Source organism: Cladophialophora immunda, assembly GCF_000835495.1.
Source record: "Cladophialophora immunda strain CBS 83496 unplaced genomic scaffold supercont1.2, whole genome shotgun sequence".
In the NCBI taxonomy this organism is placed as follows: Eukaryota; Fungi; Ascomycota; class Eurotiomycetes; order Chaetothyriales; family Herpotrichiellaceae; genus Cladophialophora; species Cladophialophora immunda.
The window spans coordinates 4,288,079-4,312,647 of record NW_015622542.1 but is presented as its reverse complement, the minus strand read 5'-3'; the positions used below and the strand labels follow the sequence as shown (position 1 = coordinate 4,312,647).

At 51.3% G+C, this 24,569-nt stretch overlaps 9 protein-coding genes across 9 annotated transcripts; 7 read left to right on the top strand and 2 right to left on the bottom strand.

Annotated features, from left to right (window-relative positions):
• The first annotated feature begins 120 nt into the window (after window positions 1–120).
• Window positions 121–1,663, top strand: PV07_03779 (uncharacterized protein). The gene is made up of 5 exons (XM_016390533.1): window positions 121–193; window positions 244–289; window positions 406–506; window positions 574–687; window positions 766–1,663. The coding sequence occupies exons 1-5, from the start codon at window positions 173–175 to the stop codon at window positions 1,564–1,566; spliced, it is 1,083 nt and encodes a 360-aa protein (XP_016252435.1). The 5' UTR covers window positions 121–172; the 3' UTR covers window positions 1,567–1,663.
• Window positions 1,664–1,753: 90 nt separating this feature from the next.
• Window positions 1,754–9,030, top strand: PV07_03778 (uncharacterized protein). Its single transcript, XM_016390532.1, has 3 exons — window positions 1,754–2,343; window positions 2,398–2,696; window positions 2,746–9,030. Exons 1-3 carry the CDS (start codon window positions 1,773–1,775, stop codon window positions 8,773–8,775), a joined length of 6,900 nt encoding a protein of 2,299 aa, XP_016252434.1. The 5' UTR covers window positions 1,754–1,772; the 3' UTR covers window positions 8,776–9,030.
• PV07_03777 (uncharacterized protein) lies at window positions 8,976–10,777 on the bottom strand. The gene has a single exon (XM_016390531.1). The coding sequence runs from the start codon at window positions 10,731–10,733 to the stop codon at window positions 9,213–9,215; it is 1,521 nt and encodes a 506-aa protein (XP_016252433.1). The 5' UTR covers window positions 10,734–10,777; the 3' UTR covers window positions 8,976–9,212.
• A 213-nt stretch (window positions 10,778–10,990) lies between these two features.
• On the top strand, window positions 10,991–11,802 carry PV07_03776 (uncharacterized protein; the record flags this gene model as incomplete). Its single annotated transcript, XM_016390530.1, has 5 exons — window positions 10,991–11,047; window positions 11,103–11,119; window positions 11,188–11,393; window positions 11,467–11,669; window positions 11,722–11,802. 5 exons carry the CDS (start codon window positions 10,991–10,993, stop codon window positions 11,800–11,802), a joined length of 564 nt encoding a protein of 187 aa, XP_016252432.1.
• A 450-nt stretch (window positions 11,803–12,252) lies between these two features.
• Window positions 12,253–13,202, top strand: PV07_03775 (uncharacterized protein; the record flags this gene model as incomplete). Its single annotated transcript, XM_016390529.1, has 2 exons — window positions 12,253–12,448; window positions 12,499–13,202. 2 exons carry the CDS (start codon window positions 12,253–12,255, stop codon window positions 13,200–13,202), a joined length of 900 nt encoding a protein of 299 aa, XP_016252431.1.
• Window positions 13,203–13,570: 368 nt separating this feature from the next.
• PV07_03774 (uncharacterized protein) lies at window positions 13,571–16,042 on the top strand (the record flags this gene model as incomplete). Its single annotated transcript, XM_016390528.1, has 1 exon — window positions 13,571–16,042. The coding sequence occupies one exon, from the start codon at window positions 13,571–13,573 to the stop codon at window positions 15,878–15,880; it is 2,310 nt and encodes a 769-aa protein (XP_016252430.1). The 3' UTR covers window positions 15,881–16,042.
• On the bottom strand, window positions 15,884–17,011 carry PV07_03773 (uncharacterized protein; the record flags this gene model as incomplete). Its single annotated transcript, XM_016390527.1, has 1 exon — window positions 15,884–17,011. The coding sequence occupies one exon, from the start codon at window positions 17,009–17,011 to the stop codon at window positions 15,884–15,886; it is 1,128 nt and encodes a 375-aa protein (XP_016252429.1).
• Window positions 17,012–17,701: 690 nt separating this feature from the next.
• On the top strand, window positions 17,702–19,849 carry PV07_03772 (uncharacterized protein). The gene is made up of 2 exons (XM_016390526.1): window positions 17,702–17,886; window positions 18,010–19,849. The coding sequence occupies exons 1-2, from the start codon at window positions 17,775–17,777 to the stop codon at window positions 19,662–19,664; spliced, it is 1,767 nt and encodes a 588-aa protein (XP_016252428.1). The 5' UTR covers window positions 17,702–17,774; the 3' UTR covers window positions 19,665–19,849.
• A 290-nt stretch (window positions 19,850–20,139) lies between these two features.
• Window positions 20,140–23,735, top strand: PV07_03771 (uncharacterized protein; the record flags this gene model as incomplete). The annotated part of the gene is made up of 3 exons (XM_016390525.1): window positions 20,140–20,671; window positions 20,726–23,438; window positions 23,517–23,735. The coding sequence occupies exons 1-3, from the start codon at window positions 20,259–20,261 to the stop codon at window positions 23,733–23,735; spliced, it is 3,345 nt and encodes a 1,114-aa protein (XP_016252427.1). The 5' UTR covers window positions 20,140–20,258.
• Between the last annotated feature and the right edge of the window lie 834 nt (window positions 23,736–24,569).

Sequence of the window (24,569 nt, the reverse complement as noted above, 5' to 3'; positions counted from 1 at the left end):
GAGTGCAGCGCAGGCAAAGAAAATCTAGTGTCATTTTTGTCATTCATGTCATTTGAAAACTATGCCATTTTCGGCCGTTTATCAAACTTCATCTCGAAGAAGTCCCCAGCAACAGGGCGCCAAATCTCTATATCCCCAACCGCTCAAACCTCTCCTGAGATATACGCACATCATGCCTACGGAGTTGGAGGAGGTAAGCCAGTCCGCGTGAAACCCGCCGCGATCATGCCTGATTTATTCCAGTTGCTCGAGTTTTTGCATCATGGAAATACTCAAATCCGACAACTTGGTAAGCACAACCTCTTCGTTTCAGACCTTGATCTGTGTCTTCGACTGGCTAGGGTGTGTCGATGTGGGGAGCTACGTGATGGGAATCTTCAAGCTGACAAAATGATCTTCAATCAGCCTGCGACCATCTTGTCGGCCACTCTGCAGACCCGGCCATTTTTAAGAAACCTCAACTCGTCCCTGTCAAAGACTTGAAACTTCTCGTTAGAGACTATCCTGTGAGTGTGACCTTGGACATGTGTTCATTGGCACGGTTCTGACGCAGGCCCACGCTTCCGGCTCTAGCCCATAGCCAAAAATGCTCTTACAATTTTAATCAACATCAGCCACGATACCGAAATCCTCGAGAACCTGGCGGTAGACGATGACTTTGTTGAGACACTGCTCAAGAAGATAACAGTATGTAGGTTGGAACCCGTCTCCAGGTCCTCTGCTCCATGCCCACGATGCCGAGAGGAAGCTGACTGAAAGTTGAAGGATCCGAAAGAGCAAACCGCTGATGAGATTGCCATGCTCCTCTCAAACCTTGCCAAAACGGATCATATGGAGAAGTTGATTAGCCTGAAGCGAGCCTTGCCCGCCAAAATTGTATCTACGTCTCCATATGCGCTCGACCAGCTGCTCGATTGCTTTGTGAAAGGGGCCGACGGGTCTCTCAACAAACACGCAAACTTCGACTATCTGGCATATTTCTTAGCCGACCTGTCAAAACACAAAGTCGGTCGGGATTATTTTCTGAGCAAAAGGGATTATGACGGGGTGGTGCCCATAAGCAAATTAACAGTCTTCACGGAGCACAAAAGCCACATTCGGCGGAGAGGGGTTGCCAGCACAATTAAGAATGTTGCCTTTGAAGTTGACAAACACCCTCTACTCTTGGCCGACGATACCGAAACCGTTGATGGGGTACCTGGCGTCAACATATTGCCATACATCCTCCTCCCCCTCGCTGGGTCAGAAGAGTTCTCAGAAGAAGAATCGGCCAATATGCTCCCAGACTTGCAACTCCTGCCGCCTGACAAGGCTAGAGACAGTGACAACGATATTCTTGTTACTCATCTCGAAACGTTGTTGCTGCTAACCACTACGAGGGAGGGACGGGAGAAGCTACGAAAGGTGCAGGTGTATCCGCTGATTAGAGAGACGCACATGCACGTCAAGGACGAGGGTGTCAGGGAGGCATGTGACCGCCTAGTACAAGTTCTCATGCGAGACGAGGAGGAGAGGCCAAAGGTCGAAGAGGTGGATGAAGACGAGAAGATAGAAGAGATATTTTGAAGGGGACGAGACCTAGGACCGTAAGCCCCGGATTTAGTGAATTTCCGTGCCAAGCACTACGGCGGGCTCTTAAAGCCTTTAATGGCAGATACTACGGGGAAGCATATTTGCCGGCGCGTGACATGCCACTCCCACCTTTTCTCCTCCTGATTGACGCGTCTGTGATTCATTCCCAACCAAACTCGACATGTTTTGTATGAGAGCCTATGGCGCCAGTGCCTGCTGCAGGACAGACAAATGGCTTCGAGCCTCCACCATCCTCTATTCTGGCCACGCACGTTGTCCATGGAAATGGAGTGACTGATTTGGATCGAGACAATTTCAACCAACTGCTGGCTGAAGCACTAGGAACCGATGACCAAGGTCAGCCCAATCTGGGCGCCGACGTGGCCGTCAACCACAAGTTGATCTGCATCGTCTTCCAGATCGGCATCGAGCGTATTCTTGAAGAAGACCCTTTCCGCTCCACGACCGCTGCAGGTAGGGGCGACTCTCAATTCCGAACGTGCCTTGAAGTCCTTCAAGTCGCTATCGAAAGATCTCCCCAGGTTGTCTACGTAAAGTCAGATGCCCAGGGCAGGCCCACCACCGGGAATGGACGCCCTCTCTATGCCTGGCTGATCCCGACACTTCTTCCGTTGGTCGCCTCAGCCCAGGCAAATGTGGCCAGGGATGTTGTTCTCGAATTGTTCAGTTCAATGGTGGAAGCTGACAGAAAATGTACAACCACGTATTCGTGCGATATCGTTCTTGACTTTCTCAGGAATTGCGTTTCCGGTCAGTCACTCTACGTTGTTGAATTCTAGTGTGTTCAACACTGACTTTGACTAGGCATTCTCTGCATCGCCGAGTCACTACCGACTGCTCAGCCGAACAAAACCATAGTCGTCGATGGGGAAGACTTTGCCTCTACAGTTTCGAGAATCACAAATGGCCTCGAAATCAACGTTCCGAGCCTCAAGTTTTCGTCCTTGCAACAGCTGTTACTCGGACTGGCCCAAGTTTTGAAAGTGGTATCTAGATACTCTGAATCGCCACAAACCAAAGTTCAGTTCCGCAAAGTCTTCTCGCGATTTCGGCAGTTCGCCGAAGAAAACGAGAACCTGATAACGGGCAGTGATCATGCTGAGGTAACATTCTATGGCTCATACTAATCTATTGCTGCTTACCACTTGCCAGAATCTCAGTCATGAAATCCGTATTTTGAGTATCACACCTCCCGCGCCGCCAAGAATGCTGTTCAAAGACACCTACGCGCCCTGGCCTGATGGTGACCGAGCACGGAAGCGATTACGTTTGTCAACCGATGCCGAGGATGGAGTGTTGAATGGTAGCTTGCAACAGAAAGTCTGCCGCAGACTGACCTCAGAGTTGACTGGGAGCGCAGCTCCTGATCTTGATGGGCTGAGCAAAACGTCAGCTGAGAACTTCAAACACCTGTCAGAAGAGAAACAGTGCAATGCACTCGGCTTGCTAGGCCTGACCGCGTGCCAGCTTGCTTCGCCCACTTTGGATAGCTATTGTCCGATGTGTGATGAGGATTGCGAAACAAAGGGTGCTGGTCCCAATCCGGCTTCACCTGTGAGCCAAGAACTACTCAAGACTTTGATTGTCCTCATTCAGGCAATCTCGCGCCGTTCCCGAGCCAGAATAATTGCCATGTCTTCTCTCCGTCGAATCATCATGCACACAAACTCGACCGAAGACTTGAAGCTCGGCCAAACACCTGCCGGTGACTGGTGTCTCCAGTCCCTCAAGAGCTCCTCCCGAGACCTGAGAATAGTCGCAGGTAGAACCTTGCAGGCCTACGTGATGAGGAGAAAGCACCACGACTTGTCTCTGGCGCGAGAAAACAGAATAACGGCATTGGACTTCCTGGACAGTTTATGGCAGAAAGGAGATGCTTCCCTGCAGGAAACCACAGTCATGGCTCTCACGCAGATGGCTAAAGTTGTCGGGGATGAAGAACTAAACATCATCCTGGTCCGACTCGTGGAATACCTTGGGCACACCAACCCATACCTCAGTGGTTTGGTATATGCTGAGATTCAGCATCTTGCTCAATCCTTGCAAATCTCAGTATGGCTCCTCTTTCGACCGTTCTGGCGGACTCTTGGTGTGGTATTCGCCAAATCCTTGATGTCCCGACCGAATATTGCTCATCAACTATCCGATCTACTGGGGATGGACATTACCGGTCTGATGGGGCACGCTGCTGAATTCGCTCTCCCTTATCTGGTCTTACACAAAGCAAAGGATGTGATAAGGAAATTCGCTGAGGCGAATGGGCAATCAACTACCCTCTTCGACTTGTGTACGCACAGGCAGAATCTTATTGCCATCCTGTCGTTCCTGCTCGTCCAGCCTTTTCCTGAAGCGGAACAATCCATTATCTCAATCCTGTCGGACGTATCTGAAGACTTTGGGAAGACTGACCTTGCAGATTGGGTCGCTCTGGATCCCATCCACATCACCTGCGAGCTCCTTAAGGCTATCGGAGATAGTGGCCAGGGCAAATCTTCCCGGATTTATCGAGCTCTGCAGTTGTTGGCACAGCTGGTCGCTCGTCAACGTGGACAATCATCTGGGACGAGGCGCAGTGATAGCATGGGAACCTTCCTAGAGAATAATGTTCTCGCAATCGTCACACATTTTACTGTTCTCCTGAATGATCTGGAGGCAAAGGAGTCCAAGGTCGATAAGAGGCGATGTCTCGCCGCTCTTGGGGAGGTAGTCAAACTGGGCAAAACCCGGATTGTGCGAGCTCTTCCTCAGATTTGTGCTTGTCTCAGATCCGGGTTGGACGACCCCGATCTCTGCGACGCTGCCTTTACCTCTTGGGCTGCCATGGTCAAATCACTCAAGAGAGATGATTTGAGACCTCTCATTGACCAGACTCTGGCTATTATTGTTCGAACGTGGGATGCGCTCGACAGTCCGTCCCACCGTTTAGCACATAACCTTGTCGGCGATCTACTCAAAAACCACACAGATATCGTGCGAGAGCACTTTGCCACAATGCCGTCATTAGCTTCAATTCCGGTCATGGCCAAGTTCGAATCTGAGATAATGGCCCTAAAAGGTCAGATGGATGAGCGTCACCAAATCATTGCTTATATCCAGAGACTGCAAGACGAGAACATTGCCGTGGTTGAACAAGCTCTGGTTGAGTTAGCGCCACTTCTATATCAGAAACAAGATCTTCTCCAGAGATCCATCCTCAGGGAACAACCCGATGAGTTCGTGGCCGACTTGACTCGTGCATTACTGGATTGTTGCGTGAAGTTCAACACAAGCAATGAGGTCTCAAGGCTGTGTGGGCAGTGCCTAGGCAGTATAGGATGCATGGACGCCAGCAAGATCGAAAGCCTGAGAGATCGCAAGACAATGGTTGTCCTTGCAAATTTTGTAAGTGCAGACGAAGTCATCGAGTGGATTTTCTTCTTCTTGCAGCACGTCCTGGTCAAAGCCTTCTTGTCTGCGAATACAACGAGAGCTCAAGGCTTCCTCGGCTGGGCGATGCAGCAATTCTTGAACTCTTGCAGGCAGGATACGTCGACGGACGAATCCGGCAACCTGGCGTCAAGCCTGTGGAATCAGCTGCCTGAATCCACTCAGAACGTATTGACACCGTTCATCAGCTCCAAGTATACGGTGCAGGAGGTTCGGGCGCCTGAGAAAAGTCATTATCCTCTTTTCACCCCTGGCATGAAGCACCGCGATTGGCTGCGAACGATCACATTGGACTTCCTTCACAGAAGCACCGGAGACAACGTCGAAATTATCTTTTCCATTTGTTGTCGCATAATCCATGGTCAAGATGCTTCCATTCCAGCTTTCCTTCTGCCGTATGCTGTGGTCAATCTCATTGTCAGTGGCATAGAGCAGGACAGTCAAGATATTATAGCCGAGATCAGTTCAATTCTCAGCCAGTCGCTAGACGATCATGATCGGAGAGTGCAGGACGACATCAAGTTGTGCAGTCAGACAGTCTTTGAAATCCTTGACTACATGTCTACATGGCAACAACAGAAGCGCAAACAGTATGCCATGGCTCTGGCAAAGTCAGATCGTGGACTGAATGATCTGCTCTTGGGCAAAGCTGCGGACCAAATACGCAGTATCGAGCGAGTGCTAGAGCAGATTCCGCCTGATGTTCTTGCTCGACGGGCCTTAGAATGCAGATCTTATTCGAGGGCTCTATTTCATTGGGAGCAGCATATCCGCAAAAGCAAAAAAGACGACGTCGAAGCCGAGCTCCAGAGACTGCAAGATATCTATGCTCAGATTGATGAACCAGACGGTATTGAGGGCATTTCTTCTCGGATGCACGTACTCGATATTGAACAGCAAGTCTTGGAGCACAAGAAAGCAGGTCGGTGGACCGCTGCTCAAAGCTGGTATGAAATGCAACTTGTCGCTTCTCCAGATGACAGTGATGCGCAAAAGAACTTAATGGCTTGCCTCAAGGAATCCGGGCAGTATGACGCCCTCCTCCATCATTTCGACGGCATTAAGAGCCGCAGCAGCAGTTCCGCGACTTTACTGGCCCCTTACGCCCTCGAGGCCGCGTGGGCAACAAGCCGTTGGGATCTGCTATCCAATTACATTCCTCAAGAGGTTGGACACGACTTTTCTTCTCACGTTGCAGAAATCATGCTGGCCGTCAACAACAACGATGAGGCAAGAGTCACTCAGCTACTTTCGGAAGTGTATCGCACCACCGCCTCTGAACTAAACTACAATAGTATTTCTTCATTCCAAGCCAGCCACGACACGCTTCTACGCTTGCATGTACTCAGCGATATGCAATTGATCGCCGAAAGCCCTAAGGAAGATCGTGCAACCGTTCTGGACACCCTACGCGGCCGTCTCGATGTGCTCGGATCCAACGTTGCCGACAAACAGTATCTCTTGGGGATCCGCCGGGCTGTAATGTCTCTCAGACCAGATATGTTCGCTCTAAATGATGTTGCGGCCGCATGGCTCTCAAGCGCTCGACTCGCGCGCAAAGCACGTTCAACCACCCAGGCTTTCAATGCTGTTCTCAAAGCTTCTGTGCTAGGTGACAAGTCTGCAGCAATTGAACAGGCAAAACTGATGTGGTTGGAAGGGCACCACCGGAAAGCCATCCAAACTCTTGAAGGAGCCATCGAGTCGGGGGCATTCGTGGCCCATGATTACGTGGCTGACAACGGACCGACAACAATGACGGTGGAGCAACGCCACTCTCAAAATGAAATCACTGCCAAAGCACACGTTCTACTCGGAAAATGGCTGGCACAAGCCGGTCAAACCCAATCGGAAGTCATCAGGAAAACATTCAGGAAAGCAACAGAAACCTTCAGCAAAGGTGAGCAAGGATGGTATCACCTTGGCCGCTACTACAACAAAGTTCTTGACTCGGAAAGAGCAATGCCTCCTGGCAAAGAGAGCCAAACCTATCTGACGGGAGAAACGGCGAAACATGTTATCGAAAACTATCTACGATCGCTCCTCACTGGGAGCAAATACGTTTTCCAAACTCTTCCCAAAGTATTGACGCTCTGGTTCGAGCTGGTAGATGGGATGGACCTTCCAAGAGATGACCGTCGAGGTAGCGCCGAGTTTCACTCCAAAGTTGCGGCACAGCGAAAACGCATCATTGAGGAGACGAACAACCAGATCAAGAAGTATACCGACCGTCTACAGCCAGTTTTACTCTACACCATTCTGCCGCAGATTGTTGCTCGGATATGCCATCCCAGCAAAGTCGTCTGCGAGATTCTCACCAGTATCGTGGTTAAAGTAGTGAAAGCATTCCCACAACAAGCATTCTGGACGTTGTTGGCAGTGGTTGAATCACAACAGAAGGAGCGGGCGATCAAAGGTTTGACCATTGTCAACAAGATTGTCGAGGTCACGAAGAAATCCAGCAAGGACTCATCCGCAGCCGAGCTCAGGAGCATGTTCACCAGTGGTCAAAAATTCGTCAAAGAACTCCTTCGTGTCTCTGAATTTGAAATCAGAAACAAAGTCACCAAAATCAGCCTCGCCAGAGAACTTGGTTTCAACCACAAAATCGCCCCTTCGAAATTGGTGGTGCCTAATCAAGCTTGTCTCATTCCCAGCATGCCCACGAGCTTCGAAGCGGCACAGCTTAAAGCATTTCGTCCTTTCGCCAAAGAACCCATCACCATCAGCGCCTTTGTTGACGAAGCTCTTGTGTTAGCCTCTCTTCAGAAGCCCAGAAAGCTCACTATTCGTGGGTCTGATGGAAACATGTACTCCGTTCTTGCCAAACCGAAAGACGATCTCCGCAAAGACCAACGGCTTATGGAGTTTAACAACATGATCAACCGCTTTCTCAAGCGTGACGTTGACGCCGCCAAACGGAGACTCTATATTCGCACCTATGCCGTGATTCCAATGAACGAAGAATGCGGCTTGATTGAGTGGGTGGACAATCTCAAAACCTTCCGCGACATCATTCTCAAGCTGTACAAGGATAAGTCCATCCATCCGAATTACATTGAGATTCGGAATTTGCTAGACGAATCTTGCTCAGGAGATCCCGAGAACGCCAAAATCTTCACGAACAAAGTCATCAAGAAGTTCCCACCTGTTTTTCATGAGTGGTTCGTCGAGAGTTTCCCTGATCCGAGCGCGTGGTTCAATGCGCGGTTGAGATATACTCGATCCGCTGCGGTAATGTCAATCGTGGGCCACGTCTTGGGCCTCGGGGACCGGCATGGCGAGAACATCCTCTTTGAAGAAGACAACGGCGGGACTTTGCATGTGGACTTCAACTGTCTCTTTGACAAAGGCCTCACGTTTGAGAAACCCGAGATGGTCCCGTTCCGGCTGACCCACAATATGGTCGACGCCATGGGCGCGTACGGATACGAAGGACCGTTTAGGAAGTGCTGCGAGATCACGCTGACACTCCTGAGGTCGAACGAGGACGCCCTCATGACCATCCTCGAGACATTCCTCCACGACCCCACCACGGATTTCATCAACTCGGCCGGACGCAAGAAAAAAGTCGTCTCGGGCGTGCCCAGCACCCCGGTCGAGGTGCTCGAGGGCGTCAGCGGCAAGGTCAGGGGCATGTTGCCCGGAGAGTCGGTACCCCTGAGCGTGGGCGGCTACGTTGACGAGATGATCAGTAGGGCGACGGACCCTCGCAATCTATGCAGGATGTACATCGGCTGGTGTGCTTTCTTTTAATGGTCGTCGCTATCAATTCGAGGACGCGCCGACGCCTTTTGCCTCGAGGTGTTTCGAGTGGTGGCTTAATTTTTCATGGCGGCATGATTGCGGAGACGATAGAAATTCCGACGGATAGGGCAGGTGCGACCACGGATCCTATGGTTCAGGTTCAGGTGTGTACAGAGTAGTTGTCGCCGCTGGAGACTGGGTGTAGTTTGGAGAGCATCATGGGTTACGATTATCTTTGAACATACGGCGGTTTTATCATAACGCATACGAAAGGCAAAATTGATACTCTTTCCTAACGAGTATTTCTTCCTCTCTTTCAGTCTCGTGTCTCCATCCGCTGTATAATACCTTTGCTCGACCAAAAAGACCAAATCCCGTTGTAGCTCGTCATATTTCAACAGTCGTCATCGCCATGACAATATCTGACAGGGCAACTTGGCGTCAGATCATTCATTCTGCACAGGCGAAGATGAGAACATATCCCCGGCGTCCAGACCCTGTGATTCCTCCTCCTTTTCCTCCGCTGCTTCAGTGCTGGTACCAGCTTTGGATCTTTGCGTGGCAATAGGAACGTCTTCGCCTTCAGACGATCTAGTCTCTTGCGTTTGAGTGGCGGTGAGGCTTGATCTCGGTTCAGCAGGGTCCAGTTCGACTCCTAGCTCCCCAGCAAGCCCCAAACCTATTGGTGCTGTACCTCTCAGAGGCGACGAGGAGAACATGTCTGCACCATCGGCTTTGTCAGCTGGCTCGGCAGCAGCCGCTACAGGACGTGAAGTCGCGGGTCTGTCTGTGGGTGATGAAGACACCGGTGCTTCGATGGTGACATTTTGCCGTGCTTCCTGCTCGGCTATCAACGCGTCCAACTCATCATCCTGGGCCATGTCTCCATCTGGTCCTGAGACAGTGCGCTCTCTGTTCTGCGTCATCGACACCTGCATGCTGTTGGGATTCGAATGAGCGGTGCTGGGTTGCATGCGCGCTTCTTGCTCTGCAAGCAGGGCATCTAGATCATCCATTTCGTCGTCATCGTCACTGTCGTTTCCGCCAAAGGGCGAAGGCTTTAGTTTGGGCGCAAATGTAGCTGCGTGCTGGGATGGAGGAGGTTGCGGAGGCGCACGCCGCAGTTCTTGCTCGGCCAACAACGCGTCAAGATCATCATCGCCCTCGGAATCGTTGTCCTCTGCTGGATTCGATACAGCCAAGGGACGCGTGGTGATACGGGTCTCCTGCTCGGCTAGTAGAGCATCAAGATCGTCATCGTCCGGAAGCATACCATCATCGTTTTTATTATTCGCTTTGTTGTGGTGGAGGTCCGGAACGAATAAAGAGTCGTCCTCTGCGCCAACGCCAGCATTCGCAGCCTCTTGGTCCGCGTTATCTGCACCCGCGTGATCTCTCGCAAACAGATCATCGTTTTCCTTATCCGCTTCCTTCTCATTTTCTGCTGTCTCCTTTGCCTCTCTATCTCTGATATATCCAGGCTTCCCTTCATCAATCCACTCTTTCCTCATGACTTGCATGCGTCGGCTGTGCCCGACTTTCTCGATCAATTGTAGTCCGTCGGCGAACTTGGCTCGCGGGTATAGATTGTCGAGCCATAACTGATAGTGGTTCAACAGCCGTGCGACGTCGGAAAACTCATGGCCCTTCCCCTTTAGACGTAGCTTTTTGGAGAACTTCCCGGAGCGTGCATCGGCGCGTAGCTTGGGTATTCCCGGCGCCGAAAGGAGTCTTGCTTCGTCAAGTTTTGAGATAGGCTTCCTTTTCTTTGTGACTTTGACCTCCTCGTCCAGCCCCAGACTGGCGTCGAGCTGGTCTACTGCCTTTCGTTTGTAGCCGGGACTCGATGTTGGGTCTTCGTAACGATCTCGCGGGGCTGGCCGGTCGTTGAAGGGATCTTCATCGTCAGAATTGTCAAGGTTCAGTAGGCTGTCAACGGTTGCTGCAGTTAAGGGATCCGCCGCCATATTGTGGTAGTGTCTTCCTGAGCCTTCTGTGTTGTAGAAAGTTGACCAGTGGTGGGTTGGTATAAGACTTGGGGAACGCGTTCAATGAGAACCCCGACGCGTCGTGACTAATTACGACCGTGCAAAGTACGTCATTTGAAACCATTGAACTATCCCAAGTTTGATCTAGCCTCTTGGCACTCGAAGCTCCGCATGCTCGTTGAACCTCAAGATCCAATGCTGAGGAGTGTCTACCAGTGAGGAAAGTCGCTACAGCCATGGCCGACGAGCAGAAGGTGTTTATCCCGCCTAAGCGGGTGAACACAGACTATCCGGTAAGGTCTAACAACAACGAAACATGGGATCAAAGCTAACACATACCTACAATAGATTATCGACACAGATCCGTACGTCCCTCCTTCATCTCACAGTTTAGAAGCTCCTCCCGACCACTCACTGACGCATTAATCTTCAGTCACTGGAGAAGAGCATTTGGATATGCGAGAAGAGAAGACTGGTTATACGGAGCCGGAATGGCAGCCGTGGGTCCGGCTTTCATGCTCATGACCGAACGATACGCTCCCTCGTTTTCCGGCAAAGGCGCTTTTCCCATGGCCTTTCGACTTGGCTGCGCTGTTGGCTTGTTAGCAGGCGCGGGATTGGTATATCAGAGGAGTTGCCGTAGGTTTCTACCGCGAGAACGAATCCGCCGATCCGTTTCTCTGAGCTTGGACTGACGAGTTGGCGACGACAGTGAGATTCTACGGCTGGACGGAGAACGAACGAGAAGTCAAGATGGACATGAGGGAGATGGTGGACAAAGTTAAGAGGGGGGAGCCACTTTATGGCAACTCGGACCTCACACCTTATATGCAGGGTGTCGCGGCGCGAAACAGCAGATACTCAGCGCTGATGGCGAATGTGGTACCATGGGCGAATTTCGTCAACCACAACCAGGTGAGTGAGACTCGTTCAACGAGCGGGGATGAGACCAGCTGATGTGTTCTAGCACGGTGTGGACACAGCCAAATACTACCAGCAAGCAGAGCGAGAGTTGGAAGCCGAGAGGTTATCAAAAGGTGGCAAGTGAGAGATGGAGGTTTCGAAGGCTTGAAGCAGAGACCAAAGTTTCAACCCTGATGCAAGCGTTGACTTGCTCCTCCTCCCACGATTGTACATAAGGCATATCAGGTGATCAGGAAAGAATCCCGGAAGGTTCTCCAGGCTGAATCGATGCACCTCTTGACAACAACCTGAGTTCTGACTTTTCTTTTTCTTTTTCTCTTTCTCTTTCCCTTTTCTTCTCATCTTCCTATCCCTGAAGTCTAGTATATATATCATGCTAATCGGAATCCAGAGTCTCATGGCTGGACGGAGGCTTGCATGATTCTTCCCTGGCAGCTGCACTCTCCGACAAGGACTCTGCCGGACCAGCTCTGTCACCTTCTTTCCCGGATAAGTTCCCAGGTTGAGCGACTTGTGAGATAGGAACATCAACTTGCACGCGCCAAGGTGTTTGCTTCCTTTACCAACATTCACGATGGCAAATCTCGCTGCCTTAACCTTGACTTCCTGTGAATATTGTCCTTTATGGCTGTCGTCAAATCGAACCAAGTCGACTTTTCAACCTCTCATTCTACTCATTTCTCATCGTCTATTCAAGATGCGGGCACAACCAGCAGAGAGCAAATGGGCGAACGTTGATGTCAGCTACACTTCAGCTCTGTGGGAGGAGCGTGAGTGATTTGCTCTACGTTATCATTTGACTTCATTAACCGAACTCTAGACGTCGTCGCGAGCGAAGTGTTCATCCTTCCAACTGTTGTGTCAGGTCAAGGCACGCGTCAACTTCTGTCCATCATAGACCAGGCCGTCGACGAGCTCAGCGTCCAAGCCCGCGAACTCGCACACCAAGCCAAGACTGCAGACCATGAACAGATTGCTGTCAAGTGCGCCACAATCCACGGGCACCATCGCAAGCAACAACCACAGAGTTCAGACCTGAAAGAGCTCTCGGCAAAAATCCACGCTTTGCGAGTCATCGAAGATTTCGAATTATATGCGGCGTTGGTTCAGCGGGCCGCCGGTGTGGCAGAGCATCTAGTGGGCAAATTCGAGCAGTTGCAAAAGGTAGCACAGGGCGTGCTCACCGAACAGGAAGAAAAAGGCAACGAACTTACACAGACGCCAGAGGGGATTAAGAAGCTCACCATCAGCATCAAATGCGTGGATACTATCTGGGCCGACATCATCTCATCATGGACAAAGCTCAAGAAGTTGAGAAAGGAGATTCAGGAGGAAAAGGTGGCATTGCCGCCGGTTCGTCAGCACTTGAAGGCCATCGGCGCTAATGCAGAAGACGACGACGGGGAAGCAGCGGAGGGAGACGACCAAGAGGACTCAGTCTTCGATGGCGCCACAACAGGTTCTCACGCAACCACTCTTGAGGATGTACCGAAAGAAGAGCAGGGCGAGAGCGAGATGCCCTGAGCAGAAGAGCAGTGTGAACCTAAGGCTGAAGATGGGACAACCAGAGATTCAGTCATGAGATCAGCCGTGAGGAGGATTACCACCAATGAACAATGAACAATGAGCTTTGACTCGATCTTCATACAAACTTCGCTACTTATGTTCTCTCCATCGTACGAGTAGCACTGTCAATTTCGCCCTCTCATGGCGCCTTAATATCGCTTTTTCTTTGGCCAGGCTGGCAAGGCTGCGTGATTACCTAATGAGGCTGCACCGCCTCATCACCCTCGACATTAAGAATGAACTTAGCTCGTCCATCTTCCCTTTTCAAAAACCACGATGTTTTCCCATTGTCTCGACCTCGCCCTCACGTCATCTGATCCCCGACCATGACAGACAAACCGGCGGGTGTCACTATTCGTGATGTAAAGAAAGAACAGCAAGAACGGTTGCGTTCCATACTGCATTATCAGTTTCCCTCAGAGGAGCTCAGTCCGAATCACACCTTCTGTGGTCGATGCAAACTCATCAATTTTGATGCCATCTTCAAATTGCTGGCGACTCGGTCAGACTCACAAGAAACTGCAGTTGCCAACATCGGGAGCGTTGATCGGACCATGTTGACTTTGACTTGTCCCTGTTGTGTCTTTTGTGCTCAGATTGTCTTCCTCAACAAACCCCAGTATCCGTTTGATATGGTTAATGACTGCTATATCCAGGCACAGTCCTGTCGGAAACAGGGATCGGCTCAAAACGATGCGAATCAAGAACCCTATGGCTCTTATCATAAATGTTTGAAGCTCTATTGGTCTGGACCAAGCTTACAAGCCTATGACACTTGGAGACCGGGCCCCCTGTCAGAACACCTTATCTTCCCAGCCGGCCAGTACCCAGATGGCGCATGGGCTTTGGAAGATGGCGCTGTGTATGCACGACATCTTGATCTAAGCACCATTGAATACGGTCACATCGTACGATGTTTGCACCAATGTCGGTCCAGCCACGCAAGCTGCAAGAAAATAGACCCTGACTCGGTTATCAATACAAGGCTGATCGACTGCCAGACAAATCCTCCGACCCTTGTCGATGGCTCAACGGATATGGACTACTTCGCTTTGAGCTATTGCTGGGGCTTTGCACCGCCTGGCGTGACAAGAAGAGCCGATGCCGCAGGCGCAGCCTTGGACGCAGCCTCCCTTCCCCAGACAATAAGAGATGCCATTGTCGCCACCATCAAGCTTGGGGGTACTCATCTATGGGTCGATGCAATCTGTATCGATCAAGACGATGCACTCTCAAAAGAAACCCTCATCAGCAGGATGGACTATGTGTATAACAAGGCAGATCTCGTGCTTGTTGCACTAGGAGATGACTCAAGTACGGGACTGCCGGGAGTTTCGACGCCCAGAATTCCACAACCTGCTCTAAGAATCGGTGTCACGACACTGGTCTCAAACATGTCTGATCTCCGCGAGCTACTACAGGCCTCTAGGTGGAGCAGTCGAGGCTGGACATATCAAGAGGTGGTATTGGCTCGCAGGTGCCTTTTCTTCACTCCTGAGCAATGGCATTTTGTGTGTAGAACTTCGTCAGCTTATGAGACTTTGGTTGAAGATCTGCCCAAATTTGACGACCGTCGAATGGATCTTTATGCTCTGCGGTCTACGCTATTTCGGATGGCAGGAACCAACGCGCACGATCTTGAGATTACCGAGGATGTTCGGGAATATACAATCAGAGACCTGTCCTTCGACAGCGACTTTCTCAACGCATTTCGAGGAGTTCTTCGCAGGAGTGGTTTACATTCTCTATGTGGAGTTATCGCGCTGGAAGCTAAGAATCGCCTATACGCACAAAGAGATCTTGAAAGTGGATTTGCACTGGGGCTTTTCTGGGCCGGTCAAGATCGCTATTTCACGAGGACGCCGGGTCAAGGTCCTGCGCGAACTACCCGGCGCCCTGGCTTTCCCACATGGTCGTGGCTCTCCTCACGAGGTGTGGTTGATATGACTTGGAGTAACCCTCAAGACTTTATCCCGGACTTTTCAGGGATCAATGTTCATGCAGTATTTAGCTTACAGGATACCAATGGTATCGCGACGCCTTTGACCACCATGTGGCAGGGTGGCGCCGCAGGGGGTTCGCTGAACAAGTTTTTGGAACTGCAATCGGGCCAGCATCTTCAGATTACAAGTTACATCGTCACTGTCCGATTTATGAAACCCTCCCAGGCCGTCATGCTCCAGGAATACTGGTTCATCTTGGACGGTCCCCTCACTCTCTTCGCTGACGATAATGGCGCTCTTGGCAGACCCGAAGAGACGGTGTTTTACTCAGCAACTCTGAAAATCGCGACCGGAGACATTCGAAAGGTCTACGATCAGGAGAACATCGCTTTTGACAAGGAAGCGTTCTCTGACCCAACCCTCCGTGAGCGCATTCTCCAGGAGGAATTCGAATTATTGTTACTAGTTTCTCATGGGCACGAACAGCGTCAACTGAACTATTGGATAATTCTGGACAAGGAGAATGGGAAGAGGAGGAGAATCGGTATTGCCAGGTGCGAAGGCTACAGATACACGGTCACCAACTCCAGCCAGCAGAGTGAACTTTGCAACTCCTTCCATGACGGAAATTTATCTAACATGCCCGATGACTACATCTTCCTCCCGAAGAAGACAATCGTTACCATGGTATAGACGTCACTGAATCCTCGACCTTATCTTCCTATCGAGCTTCCTCTTAAACTGCGCTATGATGTCCCTCAGCGTCTCCACAACCCACGGACTTGCACATGAGATGAACAGTGCTTCCGCTTTGGCGTCCACCTCTGTCCAATCTTTGTCCCGGCGAGCGTCTTCTACCGCTTCATACCGCTCTCCCTGGCTGTGATAAGGATAAATGACGCCTAAGTGTTTCAGAAGTTCAGTGAATCTCTCCGTGGTGCGTTTCTGGAGATCTTCGATGACACTGCGGAGCGAGTTGCCAGTGCTGCCTTTGGAGTCCAATAAATCCACCGCCAGGGTGGACAAACGGTGCCGGACAGCGTCCTCGATCTCCTGGACCGCTTGGAAATATAGGTTGCCAAGGAGAAGGTGACGGACTCTGATCTCGTCGGGGGCCGTTACACTTGTCGCCAATGTCATCTTTGCGAAGGACGCTGTGGTCGAGCCAATCTCGCCGCCATTGTCGTTGGCGTGCTCCTCCCCACTATTAAGGATCCTCTTTGAGCTATCCCGATGCTGTAAGAGCATCACGCACGCAGGCATGCATCCGTCTCTCGCCTTCTTCAAGCACCTCTCACGCTGCAAGATCCCCTTTTCCAGCTGCGACACCTGCCAGCCAACGCTGGGGACGCCGGAGAGCTGAGCGGCCGTCAACCCTATCTCCTGCCCGATGACATCGTCCCGCAAGAAAAGTACTTGTTGAACTTCGTTGTTGAAGCTGATGGTCTTCTTGCCCGAGGATGTCTCAAGCATTGGCTCTGATTTTGAGCCTGGGTGTGAGCCCGTGTCGAGGCGAGCTTTGCCAAGCACCTCCCTGTCGTTGACATGGTAGCGACAACTCCTCGGCTTTAATGCCGGAGGTCGCTGCTGCTGGTTCCGCGGCTCTTTTATCACAGAGCTAAAGCCTGTGTACGAATAAGGTACACTGCTGAGACCTCCGTACTCCCAATCCTCAAACCCAAAGGCCGCATGATGGCTTCTCTTGATGCCATGAGGAGCCCTGTTGGCAATGAAGGTGGCATTAAAGTGAGCGACCCGCATCATCGCTTTGGCGAAGGCGGTAGCCTCAGCAGGCTTCTGAGGAGTATGATTTATGTTGGACATGTTTTCGAAGGGGGTCTACAGAGACAGGAGAAACTAGAAACTGTGTAACGGTGACTGCCCGGTTGTCGGCAAATGTGTGTTGACAGAGGTGTCCTTGCTGGGGATTCGGCGAGGAAGGTTGAAACAAGAGATATGAGAGCAGAATGTGTCTGGAATGGAAGTGGTTAACAAAGGCCAGCTTTATATGAGAATTTGTGAGGACCTGTGGTTGTGCGATGTTAGAACCATGGTACCGGGTCGGCGTGGCGAATCACGAAAGGAGTTTCACGATAATTCCCGAAGGGCTGAAGACAAAGTACGCGGTTGTAGGCTCCGCTTAGGTCTATCCAACTGAGCGCACAGAGATTACAGATTCTTGACCTTGAGTGCAACGAACTGGTGCCGAGCTTGTATACAGCAAGGTTTCTCATACCGTGAGGCTAATGTGGAGGGTTCACTTCCACCTCCATGGAGAGCAGGTATTTCGTGTGGCCATTTCCTGATCCATAGCCTCGACAGAAGCTTACAGTCAAGGGAGCAGCTACGCAGGATATATGGCTTCAAGTGATGTCCATTCGCAGCAAGGCTGAAAGGCCCAAATAGGGAAGTCAAAAGGAGGCGTCGACGTCACAAGGCCGCGGGCCCCTGAACAGCCTCGTCAGTTGGGGAAGGTGGCGCGATCTCAATTGCGGACAACTTTCATGTTGAACACCAGACTCCTTGAGACAGACGCCGCACAGCTTAGACTCAGCCCGTGGTCTGACTGTTCCTCCACAATCCCAAGATGATACTGAGGTCAGAATTGCTCATACTCTCCCATTTGCTCGTTTCCCAGGCATGGGCAGCAGAAACAAGGTCCTCCGAGTCTTCGCGGCCCAGAGGCGTCGGTCCTGAATGTAAGAAGCGGCCCCTAGATCTCTACACCGTCCAATTCCTACCTTCGAAAGAGTCCCTTTTTGTGTCTTTCATGCTCTCAAATGTGCCAGACAGCTAAGTACCGGGCCGTGTGTTTTCTGCAGTTGCGAAGTTCTACAAGAGTTCACCGTCGAATACATTCACATGCATCTCCAACCCCTCGATATCCATCCCCTTCTCCCGCGTCAACGACGACTTCTGCGACTGCCCCGACGGCTCAGATGAACCGGGCACGTCCGCCTGCTCCTACCTCTCACCTTTATCTCCTCCACAACACCACCCCGGCCCAGACACTCCAGCCAGCGTGTCGATAAACAGCACGCTTGCCCTGCCGGGGTTCTACTGCAAGAATAAAGGCCATCTCCCCGCATACCTGAGGTTCGAGAGCGTCAACGATGGCAAATGCGACTATGACGTATGTTGTGACGGGTCAGATGAATGGGCAAATGTCGGGGGCATCAAGTGCGAGGATCGGTGCCAACAGATTGGCAAAGAGTACAGGAAAACGGAAGAGACGCGCCAAAAGAGCCTCAGGGCGGCGTTGAAGAGGAAATCGCAGCTCGCGGCGGAAGCGGGGCGGCTGAAAAAGGAGGTTGAGATGAAGATTGAGGATGCAGAAATCAAACTCAAGGGGTTTCAGATCAACGTCAAGGAGGCCGAGGAGAATCTAAAAGAGGTGGAGAGGAGGGAGAAATTAAAAGTTATAAAAGGTGAAGCAGGTGGAAAAGGTGGCGGCAAACTCGGCGTCCTTGTCGGCCTGGCCAAATCGCGAGTCGACGAATTGAGGACTCACTTAGAGAAGACCAGATCTCAAAGAGACAGCATGGTCGCCCGGATCACAGAGTTGGAAGGCATTCTCGCCGCGCTCAAGGACGAACATAACCCCAACTTCAACGACGACGGGGTGAAACGCGCCGTTCGCGGGTGGGAAGATTACGCCGCGAGAGAGACGGACGATACCTGGACCGAAGCCGAGGACCGTGACCTCGCCGCCGTTCTCGCGGAAGACAGTGAAACAAACGGCATCAACTGGGCTGAGTTCGAGAATGTTTCCTCCGAGGCCGAGTCTGATGTGGCGGCCCTTTACAGTTTCAGTGCCTACTTGCCGCCGTCGCTCCGGCTGTGGCTCGATGAGACCCTTTCCTCTTTCCGCAGGATCCTGATCGAAAACGGTATATTGGCTGATACGTCTTCCGACCCCTCTGCGTCTGCCCAAGAGTCCAAAGCCGTGCAGGACGCCAAAACGACCCTTTCCGACGCAGAGCGGGATGTGCGCAACGCGGAAAACGACATCAAGCGATTCCGCGAGGATCTCGAGAAAGATTACGGTCCCGAAGGTGGTATTTTCCGCGCCTTGAAGGATACGTGCATTTCCAAGGACAGCGGTGAGTACGAATATGAATTGTGCTTCATGGTGTCAACGAAGCAAAAGCCCAAGAAAGGAGGGGCACACACGGGGATGGGCAATTTCGTTGGCTTTGACACGGAATATGTCGACGAGCCCGCGACCACAGATGGGAAAGGGCTAGGCACTGGCGAAAGACTGGTCATGAAGTACGAAAATGGGCAGCATTGTTGGAACGGACCACATAGGAGTACGAGGGTGATCCTTGCCTGTTCGGAGAAGGAGGAGATCTGGAAAGTCAGCGAGAGTGAAAAGTGCGTCTACCGCATGGAGGTTGGCACGGCCGCCGTGTGCGAATCGCCCTTGAAGAAAACCGCCGCCGCCGGCGATGAGACGAAGAAGGATGAGTTGTAAAAGTCGGAGTTTTGGCGAGGTTTCTCTGGGGACAGGTAAGGGAGGTTCGCGGTAGATCCAGTTGGTTTATTTTCCAAAATCAATGCTCAGTATATGATGCGCCCCTTTCCGATCCGCTATAACTAGGAATCAATACGATCAAAGTACCCAGTATTCCCCGCGAAAGACTGGATCTGATAGGCGCCTCGATCACGTCAGCCTTGCTAGCTCGAGTGGATTCCCTAATAACTCCCTGTGCCTGTGACTAAGTTGCTCCAAGATGCTATTGTACACATATAACTTTGACTTTGCAGAAATGCGGTATCACAGCCCTATAATATTGGATACCTAGACCGTGAGGCTCTGCTGGTCCTGCAGAGTGCCCAATGGTTGCCTGTCACCCAACGAATCAGAGGCTGCCAACGCATCTGTTGCATGTGCTCAGCCTCAGCGGTTGCAGGAGAGAGACGATTGCTCATGTCTATCCCTAGCTGCCCGTCGTAACACTCGTTCATTCATCTATCAATCCTAACAACGACATTGTGCTCGGCTGGCACCATACAAGCGCTTGTGTATTTCTCAAGTTGGAAATCGGCTTAGGTGACGAGAATCGAGATGGCAGAGCTCGCCGCAATTGGCCTCGCCGCCAATATCCTCCAATTCATCGGAATGGGGTATTCGGTCGTCTCAACCGCCGTCCAAGTCTATAATTCCACCTCGGGGATGACTTCAAGCAATTCAGAGCTCTTCAACACCGTCGGGCGGCTGGAAGAGGCGTACGGGCGGTTGAAAACACCATCATCGCCCCAGCACAAGGCTCTGAACGACCTGGCCACGAAATGTGAAGAGCTGCTCAAAACACTCCAAGACGTTCTGGCGCCTCTCAAGGTCAAAAGGCAGGGGTCTAGGACTGAGAGCATACGTGTTGCATATCAATCCTGGAAGAAGGCGGACAAGATAAAAGCGGTCCGTGAGACGCTCGATGACTATCGTGCCCTGCTGTTGGTGGAGTTGAACTTGCTACTCGAGTCAGTTGAAACCCTTTCCATCCGTCTCTGGCATGCAATCTAAACTCCAAACAGAGAACGTCAGGGGTCCATGCAGGACAATCTACAGAAATTGCTGGTATCGAAAGAAAATATCGTGGACGAACTCCAGGGGCTAAAGGATGCCGTTAATGCCCAGTCAACGGCGGACACCGCCGAGAATATTCGTGCTATCCACCATGAGTTTCAGAAATTCTGCTCCAGTGTGCGAGAAGCAAAGTGTCGACAGGTTATCCTCAAGGCTCTGCGCTTCCCGCAAATGAATGAACGATTCGATGATGTCAAGCCGGAGCATAACAACACGTTTGCGTGGATATTCGATGATTGCGCATCCGGAGCCCAGGTGGAGGGAACAACCCCGCCAGCCAAGGTGTCTTTCACCCAGTGGTTGCGAGCTGAGGGTGGAATATTCCATGTGGAAGGGAAAGCAGGCTCCGGGAAAAGCACCCTCATGAAGTTCCTCTGCGACAAGAAGCAAACCAAGGAGCTTCTCGACGCATGGGCTGGAACGAAGCAGCTGATATTCGGCAAATTCTTCTTTTGGCGGGCCGGAAATCCCTTGCAGCGATCACTAAAAGGCCTGACCCAAGCCCTTCTCTACACCATCCTTCAGCAGGCTCCCGACCTCATCGAATCCACCTTTCCGGACGAATACAAACTGATCAACGAGAAAGAGTGGAATGTGCCCTTCGATGGCGAAATCCGTGTTGACTTTGATATGGTCCAATCACGGTTTAAGAAACTTTTGGAGTCTGAATCGACATGCCAATCCCGGCGATTCTGTTTCTTTATTGACGGCCTGGACGAGTTCGATGAGAGCAGTGAACAGGACCACAACTTCACCGTTTACAGCAACTTCGTCAGCACCATAGCTACTTGGGCAACTTCTGGGTCCGATGTGAAGATCTGCGCCTCCAGCCGAGACTGGCAAATCTTCAAAAACATCCTTGACGAGACCATTCCTGAAACTCCTAGGCGCCGGCTGAGACTGCACGAACTCACGAGAAACGATATGACCCTAGTAGTCGAGGACACCCTCAAGCATGGTCTCCACGACGCGTCTACTACAGGCCCTCAATTTGTCGAACTGGTAGACGAGATCGTGACAAGAGCGGAGGGAGTCTTCTTATGGGTGACGCTGGTCTTAAAATCTCTGCTTCAAGGCGCCCAGTTTAGAGATTCACCAGCAATGCTCCGCCAACGGATGGATACGATGCCAACCCGATTGGACGGATTTCTTCAGTACATGCTCGATGATATTGATGCTATATACAGAAGAAGGGCGGCTACCATCTTCTCCTTTGCTTTGGCCACAAGAAGGATTTGCCCTGACATGGGCCCCACTCTCCTAAGATACTCGTTCTTGGAAGATCTCGAAAACGACCCGAAATATGCACTCAGAAAGGATCTGAATAAGGAAGACCTAAACTATCGCATAGCGCGAATGCGTAACCAGCTTGTGCCATGCTGCAAGGGCCTTCTCGAGACGCGACTTCGCAGCCACCTCAGCGAAAAATATCCAGTCTTCCTCCAGGAGCGCGTCGTGTTCCTCCATCGCTCCGTACTCGACTTTCTGGAAGCCCAACCCGAATCTGATAGAGACACCGATTTCCGGCGAATGATCCGAAAGTCGACTGCAGACGAAGAGAAGAATACTAGCATCCTTCGGCTTATTTGTCACAGCTTCCTAGCTGAGCTCAAATCCGTGTTTGCCCTTCACGACGAATATCTCCGGAGTACAGATGTGGGTGTGACCATGGCACGCTTGGTCGTTGCTCTTCACCGAACATTCCTTAAAGGTAGACCTCCGGACTTCGAGTTTCTCGACGATCTCGACTCTGTTTTGCGATATGCGAACTCTAATCCTCAATGGGGGGATTCAGGCTGGATGATTAGTGGCACGTTTGGCTACATTTGGAAGGTCTCACTATCGGGCAATGGAAGGGTGATCGCCAACAACGATCTCTACGGCACCTTTGCATATCGCGGTTCCCAAGAGATCTTCCTTGACGGACTTGTTGCTCGTCGAAGTGCCGTTCTACATAATATGTTGGACCGATTGCTTGACCACGCTCTCTGCGGCTTCGTTTTCATGCTCTCTGACAGGCTCAAACCCGCATACAGTCAGTCTCTCGATACATCTGAGTTCTTCGCGGTTGTTGACATTCTTCTCCAACAAGGCGCCACATGGAACCCCATATTTGGGCTGACTGAACACTCCCGATATTTTCCTTATAATTTTTTTACGCTAGATGCAACGCTGGATTGTTCTCTGGCAGTCCGGTACGACGAAGATGCATTTAGGATGCTCAAACTTTTCCTCTCGCATGATATAGATCCCTATGTTTACTACACCAAATCTAGCCAGCTTTGTCTCTGGCTCCGTGTCAAGAAAGGCTTCATCTTCTTCAGCCCACTTCACAAAGGGGTTGGCGATTGGAAGGCTCATCCGGTCGTCTCTTTGCGACAGGTCCTGGAGATGCAACCGCAGCGGACATCGATCATAACAGATGTTCTTAACCGTCTTCCCACCTACTCCGAGTACAAACAGGAATGGGACGAAAGCTGCATAATTTCGAGGAAAAGTGCCAGGAAGCTGCTGCCAGCCCCCGCTAAATCGAAATATTCGTCTCGGTCCGAATCTTTTTGCGAGGCCAGCAACTCAGACGACAAGGACAAGTATCTAGATTTCAGACCCTTACCGAAGCCTAAACTTGCTTGGCCGACTTCAGAATTCTTCCCTGGATCGGTAAGAACCCCATGTCTCAACAAGCAGGATCTTTACCCGGGCTTTAGAAACCCACCTCTGACCAACTTTTCATCACAGTCATACCCAAACTCGCCGTCACCGACAGACCAACCATCGAAGCATGCTCTAGGAGCCCTGCCCGAACCAGGGACGATATGCCCAGAGCTTGAATCAACTCCCCATTCTATGCCAGCGATGGCCCCGGCTAGCCACCAGCCGCGCGATCTGAATGTGTTCCGGAGCGGAGCACACGTCCCTGTAGCTACTATTATGATGTTTCTCGTCATGGGTACGTAAAGCTAAAAGCCGGATCCCAACAGACTCCGTACCGATTTACTAAATTTTTCTCCCCAGGAATTCTTGTATCATCACTATTAGGGTGGAAGCTGGTCAAGCCATGACGGCGCTGCCCGATGTTGCCAGGACTATATTCCTCATACATAGGTGTCCTTATCTCCTATGGTGTCCTAATAATCGGCCACAACTGGCGCGATATTCCATCTGTTGGCTGAACGGAAAGGGATTGAGACACTAATCCTGACTGATGCGGGTTGTAACTGTACGAACAGAGAGATCTTACGGACTTGCCTAATACTAATACTAGTTCTCGAAGTGTTCTCTCCAAGGAATGCTAAGGAGCCATGACGACGAAAAGAACCATTTAAACCCCCTAGACAGGGTTGCGGAGCGAAAGGATACAACCTCCTAAAATTCCGACTTGGTTTCGGTGACTGGTAAAGGTTTTCGGCTCGCTGTCGCTGTAGCCGTGAAGAGTCGCTGAAGGGTCGGCGCAGACCTCGAAGCCGGTCGGATCAAGGGACGATCTGACGAAGTGTGAGCTGCTGAAGTATTCCTCGTTGAGCGTGGACCTAAAGAGTGTAGAAATATTACAACAGGCACGACCGATATCTTGTCAATGCGGAAAATTATTCTTCCACCGCCGCCCTCTGGAACTTGCTGCAGCCAGTGCATTGAGGACCTTAAGATGAGGACCAACGGTTCGCTCCCTATCGAAGTCGTGAGAGAGAGAGAGAGAGAGAGAGAGAGAGTCAAAGAGGCCTCCGAGACCAGATCCCGAGAACGATAGTAATCGGCTGGTAGAATAGAGTAACAACAATTACTGCATGTGGC

Bases quoted from the DNA above. Each gene is read 5' to 3' on its own strand.
- PV07_03779 (XM_016390533.1), top strand. From the start codon at position 173: ATGCCTACGGAGTTGGAGGAG. The intron at 290-405 runs GTAAGCACAACC...ATCTTCAATCAG, and splicing joins TACTCAAATCCGACAACTTG to CCTGCGACCATCTTGTCGGC. The intron at 688-765 runs GTATGTAGGTTG...TGAAAGTTGAAG, and splicing joins CACTGCTCAAGAAGATAACA to GATCCGAAAGAGCAAACCGC.
- PV07_03778 (XM_016390532.1), top strand. From the start codon at position 1,773: ATGGCGCCAGTGCCTGCTGCAGGACAGACAAATGGCTTCGAGCCTCCA. The intron at 2,344-2,397 runs GTCAGTCACTCT...GACTTTGACTAG, and splicing joins TCTCAGGAATTGCGTTTCCG to GCATTCTCTGCATCGCCGAG. The intron at 2,697-2,745 runs GTAACATTCTAT...ACCACTTGCCAG, and splicing joins CGGGCAGTGATCATGCTGAG to AATCTCAGTCATGAAATCCG.
- PV07_03777 (XM_016390531.1), bottom strand. From the start codon at position 10,733: ATGGCGGCGGATCCCTTAACTGCAGCAACCGTTGACAGCCTACTGAAC.
- PV07_03772 (XM_016390526.1), top strand. From the start codon at position 17,775: ATGATACTGAGGTCAGAATTGCTCATACTCTCCCATTTGCTCGTTTCC. The intron at 17,887-18,009 runs GTAAGAAGCGGC...TGTTTTCTGCAG, and splicing joins CAGAGGCGTCGGTCCTGAAT to TTGCGAAGTTCTACAAGAGT.